General features: G+C 34.0%; 1 protein-coding gene across 1 annotated transcript; it reads right to left on the bottom strand.

Annotated features, from left to right (window-relative positions):
* Positions 1–1,578: 1,578 nt before the first annotated feature.
* LOC113380795 (serine-rich adhesin for platelets-like) lies at positions 1,579–5,951 on the bottom strand. Its single transcript, XM_026619874.1, has 3 exons — positions 5,869–5,951; positions 2,891–3,570; positions 1,579–2,153 (listed from the first exon to the last, which is right to left on the bottom strand). The coding sequence occupies exons 2-3, from the start codon at positions 3,542–3,544 to the stop codon at positions 1,614–1,616; spliced, it is 1,194 nt and encodes a 397-aa protein (XP_026475659.1). The 5' UTR covers positions 3,545–3,570; positions 5,869–5,951; the 3' UTR covers positions 1,579–1,613.
* Between the last annotated feature and the right edge of the window lie 256 nt (positions 5,952–6,207).

Below are 6,207 nucleotides of genomic sequence, written 5' to 3'. Positions count from 1 at the left end.
AATGTCTATGTAAAGACCGCGTAAGTGCATTATATTCCCGCATAAAGTCGGTCTGATATTTTTTTTTATTTGTTAATGGAAAATGTTCGACGTGATTTATCCGGAGATTTTATAATGCACGAGTGCAGCGAGAGCGTTTATTTTATATTTGATTTTTATTATAATGCGCAAACTGCGTTCCATTTTTCTTTTCGGGTCGCATGGCTATGACTATAACAATTTAAGTGGCAACAATCCTAAGAAAGAGCCACTTTTCCGATTATAAAAAATATTATTTTGTAATATGATATGGTATAATAACATTTTAATTTGAATTGTGATTGAGTTATGTTTCATTATCAGTAAGTCCGCGTCCCTTACGCATACCATTAGATAATTTCCAAAAAAGTATACTGTACATTATTTAATTTAGCATAGAGAGATATTTCAATTGCAGTTTTTTTAGTCAAATATTTTAATGTATTATTTCTAATTGCATGAGTAAAATAACTATTAATCAATTCACGGTTTTCATAGATGTGCAGAAATATTAAATTAAAATGAAAAGTGTAGTGAATACATACATATGAAGAATGTCTTATCACTGACAGAAATAACGATTTATGAGTAAATTAATAGATAAGTTAACTTAAAAAAGCTATTGGTCATTGATCTTTCCTGGTAGTGTAGACCGGTAATATGTGAAACGCGATGTTAAAGCCGTGAATTTTAATTGATTTATGAAGTGGATTTGTTGCAAGTCATCTGGCCTCAACCTACATATACGATTGAGCAGAATTTTCACGATGCTCGGCTTTGAATTGTATTTTGCTTAAGAAAATATTCGGTAGTATCATACTGTGCTGCAGTTTTGAACAATGCAATATATTTTAGACGGTTATTAAATATAATTACTTCCGTGATTAGCATGATAAAATTTGAAATAACGCTATATGATATAATGAACCAGCATTGAACGCTATACCTTCTGCATATGAATGGCGCGAAATATAATTAGGCATTAGATCATTTTGTTCATTAAGTGCAGAATTTCGTATTGCAATTTACATCATCATCAAACTGTGGAAAATTATATTATGCACATACAAATATAATTAGAATATTTAAATAATTCCCAGCATCTCGATATGTTATTTAAGTTCAATGAGGTCCGTGTGATAATTTGTGCCCATAAAATGTAGTTGATGATTGTTAATTAATAAAATCAGAGAGCTAGTAATATTTTGCATATAAAAATATAATATGACATGTTACGAAAGAATTTAAATGAAGACATTAAATGTGTCACAGCATTGACAGTATCACATATACTCATCTTCATTAAATGTTACATTCATCTATTTACTTTTAAAAGATTAGCGTTAAGAAGAATTTGACTCTAGAGTACCAAAGTATTGAAATTAAAGTAGAACTTGAAAGTGAAACCCTTATACAATTAACGTAAGATACATGATGTATCTGACTATTGAGGTTTTTTAATTTGTAGCAGTACCAAAAAATGTAGCTTGTGACAAAATTACTAACTTATTATTGGCAATTAGCAATTGATGCAAATTGCTGCATTAATATATCGTGCCATAATATTCATAAAATGTAAAAAATAATAGGAGAACCTACTTGTATATATGCTTTGGATCAAAATTTGGCAATCGCATAGGTTGTGGCGTAGGCGTACTGGAACCGCTACCGCTCTTCGCGCTGAGATCCAGCGGTTGTTCCACTCCGGGCGTCGATGATCCGGTTGCGCCTGCCGCCGGACTGCTTGCGCTGCTCGGGGGCTGTTGTTGCTGCGTCGTCCCCGATTCTTGTTGCTGTTGTTTGGTCTGTTGTTCGGCAAGAGGAAGGATATATCGTTGTTGCGCAGCAAGTAACTGGTACCACTGCGCTGCTTGAAACTGGAGTCCAGGCGGGTAAAACGGTGAAATGCCGGCAGCTGCGAGCGACGTTACATTATCTAACGAGCCCAATTGAGGCGCTTGTTGCATTTGCTGCTGGTGATGGTTTTGTTGCTGTTGTTGTTGCTTGTGTTGACGTCGCAACAGTTCGACGACAACGTTACCATGCGCAAGCAGCGCCTCCTGCAGGCCGAGCCGTGGAGCCATTTCCATTTCAGACGTGCTGTCACTGCTGTCGCTGTCGCTGCCAGCGGGACTCTATGGGCAAGAAGCAACAATAAATATCAATTATTTGTATACCATGTTCAAACTAAAACTCTTACTGTCAAGTATAATAATAATTTGTTTAATAATAATAAGTTGATTGAAAAAAAAAACTAACAAAATTTTTCTGCTTATTAAATCAGTACAATTAAATTAGCATCTTATATTAATAATTCGTATATCATTTTTTATCTGACATTTTCATTATAAATTAATAGAATTTTCCTATAACGTCGAATATGGTAGTGATATTTGAAACTGTTACAAGTTTATAGTTGCGCTCTCCGACTGATATGACCTTCGTTGTGCGGATTTACAAGACATGCTCAGAAGCAATTTTATTTTTAACGTGTTTTTCCGCTTGATGTTTTGAAGTGAACACAAAAACTGAATTATAGACAGTTTTGAATTGATAAGCGTCATAGTGGAAACTGGTTTCCATTATTATAATTGAATTTGCATTGTAATATCCAACACTTACTTCTGTTTTATTTCCTGAGTATTTAAAAAATTTTAAAGTTTGAATTTCAGGGAACGCTTACCACATGATAATTATTTAAATATATAGCAAAAAAAACTAAATTCAATGAGTATTTGATTTCACGTTCATGAAGATTATAAAAAATCTGAAAACGCGTTAACTATAAAAATGGCCAACTGATTATTGAAAATATGTTCAGAACTCAATTTCAAAAATTATTAAAAAAATTTAGTTACATTATGATACGTACCGCTTGAAGATAGTTGTTGGTGTCCATGTCATTGTTTGACTTGGTGGCCACTAAGCTGCCATCCGGCCCAACCCTGAGCAATTGACCTTCAACGCAGAAGTAGCATTTATCTTGAGGCGTCCAGTCGGCCGCTTGTGGTGCCGGTGTGGCTGGCGCGGCGGGTGCTGTGGGAGTGGAGAGCTCGGATTTGATCGGCGTCATGGAAGCGGCGGGTGGCGTTCCATCCGTTCCGTCACGGGTTGTTTTTGGTTCCTCGTCCGTAGGCGATTCAGTACATTCGTCCACATTGTTCTCGGTGCTGGACAGCGATTCAACAGATGTGGTAGTTGTTGCGGCTGCTCCGTTGGCGGCGGCCGTTTCGCTCGTGTCTTGTGGATCGGGCGTCGAATCGCCGTCGACGACTGCGGCCGCAGCCGCGCTTTCGACAGCTTCGCCCTCCGTGTGTCCCGTCGGCGTTCCGTCGCGGTTCGGCCAACTCGTCGCATTTGTGGTCTTGGTGACAGTCGAGCCGGCCGCGGCCGCTGTTGTCGTGGTCGTCGTCGCGGCGACGCACGAACTCGTCGTGCTGCCCGCACTCGTTGTCTGCGCTATAGGTAAGGGCGGTCTCTGCAGGGTGATAACTTCTTGATATAGCTTCCATTTCCTGCGACCCATCAATTCTTCAGCTACTCTCTCGAGTCCTGCAAAGCGCCAAATCAAACGTCACGTTAATACAAAACTCACTATAAATTAATGTTTTTTAATTATAGCGCCTTCAATCGCAAGCTTTTCTCAGGCATGATTTCATAAATAAATATTGTAAAGAATAATAGATTTTACTCTCATCGTTTTTGTTCAATTGTTAAAATTGATTTTCCATTATAATAATGCTTAAACAATTGATGTTAGATCGGTATCAACAATATGAACTGATTTGATCTGAGCGAAAAGAGGTTTTCCTTAATTGAGATGTATTTGATAAATACTTAAATTTTTTCACATCATAATTATCACTAAGCATAGATTTTATGTTATTTTTGAATAATTTAACATATAATTAACGAGATCGAGACTTTAAACGTAGGTTTTCAAAAAAGTTATCATGGTTATTCGATTTTTTTAAATCGGCGAGTAGGAAACAGTGCAATAAAAACTCTTAGACAAACGTGCTGTTTGATATGATGAGAACTGATACTGCAATATGACCGACATGTGTATGTGCATTGCAAATTATCCACGCTCTTATCAAACTATTCGACGGACGATAATGATACCACGCCCTAAATGCATAAAATCCATATTTTAAAGCTGTTAAATTGTAAGTAAGTGGATTATCTTCAGGCAAAGTAAAGATTTATCAGAACGTATCGTTTTTTAATTTGTAAAGTTGTTAGAATATTTTATTATAATAACACATTTCAACTGCAATTTTGATCTAAATTTATTAGATTAGACAGGTATACAAATATCTATGCATTTATTTCCAGTATCTATATCCTAACGAAGATTTTGCATTAAAGTTTGATTCTCTATTTTATTTATTTTTTAATTTATTTTAACAATGCTTTATGGAATTGTAAACTCTGTATTTTTATCTGATTTATTTTTGTACTTCAACTTTTGACTCTATGTGCAATTTTGTCTTTAAAATGAAAACACCAGAATCAAATCACTATTGTATTTAATGCAAAAAAATGCAACAAACTCAATTTTTTCAACGAGCGAAATTCAAAATTCTTCGATTAATGCTTTACAACACATTTTTAAAATTTATATTATAAAATGGTTTTCATTTTACGCAATCACTTGATTCCATATTAAGTTTAATATGTATAATGTAATAATATAGTAGAATAATCACAATATAATTCATTAGTTTTATTAATTTTATTAATTGTTTTTATGTGTTAAGTTATATTAATCCAAGGGGCAGAATTTAAGATTTTTATATTCAGTAATGGACGAAACGATAAGATACTAGTTCCCAATAGGATTCATTAAACACACGAAATGTCACGATAATAATTCTGCATGCAAATTATTGATTTTTTAATGAGGGTTATTAATGTCACACTGCGGAATAGACAAGCATGTAGAAAACATAGTATTCAGATAATATTATGTTTAGAATATTTTAGAATTTTGGTAATTTAATTATTTTTTATTAATAGTTATAAAAAGGACCTAATTGCTTGCATAATAAATATTCCTTCTTCATTATATACATAATATAAAGGCTAGTTTGCTTCGTCATACGAGCAAAATTCGTGATACGTGCGAGTTAGAAGCGTAACGTAAACTTTATAGGGGTACGTAACAAGTTCATCCTATGTCAATTGAACAAGGATTTTTGTATGTGAAGTCGCATTTAACTAGCATACAAATATTTTAGGTAATTTAAAATTGAAAAATTCAATTCATTAATACAAATTGTGCCATTATTCTTGTGCAATGCGGGATCTAGTTAAAATGTTGGCATATAAAAATCACCTCGAAAAAGATGCAACTGGTGGAGAGTTGTTTGACGAATCATACTTAACCAATTTTTGCTCTATATAAGTTAATAAATTAAATTTATAATTATATATAATTTATATAGTAAAAAACAATACTTATTGGACAGTTATTTTGAACGCAAAAATTGGTATAATAATAAATTAATTATTTTTTATTTAGTAATTTGTTATGTTTTTGCATAATATGATTCATGAATATGTTTTTGATTTTGGCAATAAGGTTTTATTTCTTTTATAAACAAAATTGAACAATGAACAGGAACGAATTAATGGCATTTCAATGTATTTATATATGAAAAAATTCTTCGAGATACGAGCAACTTTACATGCAAGTGTGGTTACGGGACAAATGAAGCTCGTAAGGCGGGGTACCACGGTATTATATAACTACAGATTCTTTAAAGTTTCCAAAAAAAGTTTGATAAATTTGTTTCGAAATTTATGTATCAATTGCTAAAATAGAGATTTAAAATCAGAACTCACTGCATGCTTTTCTTTAAAGTAATTAAGTCATATGTCAGAACATAAAATTCTTTCGTGTATATATAGCGGCGGGCGGCAGTGTTAGAGCGCTCGCCAAATTCACTCAACTATGGCACATCACACACGACTCGCCAAAGCGAACACACAAAAGTAGAACTTTTTCATAGCGATCGTATCACAACGCACTTCTATCACTTCACTACACGTCCTCTACTAATTCAATCCATCGCCGGCAAGATAATTCAATATAGCTGCTAGTGAAACAAAATATTTTTCTAATTTCTCGACCAACTCTACCGACTCGAAAGACGCTCAATTTGACCGGATTCGGTTCGTTTT

The sequence above is a fragment of the Ctenocephalides felis genome, unplaced genomic scaffold (genome assembly GCF_003426905.1).
Source record: "Ctenocephalides felis isolate EL2017-DRISC unplaced genomic scaffold, ASM342690v1 CF-g0.4_SCAFFOLD_02373, whole genome shotgun sequence".
Lineage (NCBI taxonomy): Eukaryota > Metazoa > Arthropoda > Insecta > Siphonaptera > Pulicidae > Ctenocephalides > Ctenocephalides felis.
Note: the sequence above shows the minus strand (reverse complement) of the source record. Positions and strands in the feature narration are given on the sequence as shown.

What these genes read in the sequence shown, in the direction of transcription:
- LOC113380795 (XM_026619874.1), bottom strand. Translation starts at nt 3,544, where the DNA reads ATGGGTCGCAGGAAATGGAAGCTATATCAAGAAGTTATCACCCTGCAG. An exon ending in CCAACAACTATCTTCAAGCG is followed by an intron (nt 2,154 to 2,890) that starts GTACGTATCATA and finishes TCTTGCCCATAG; the next exon opens with AGTCCCGCTGGCAGCGACAG.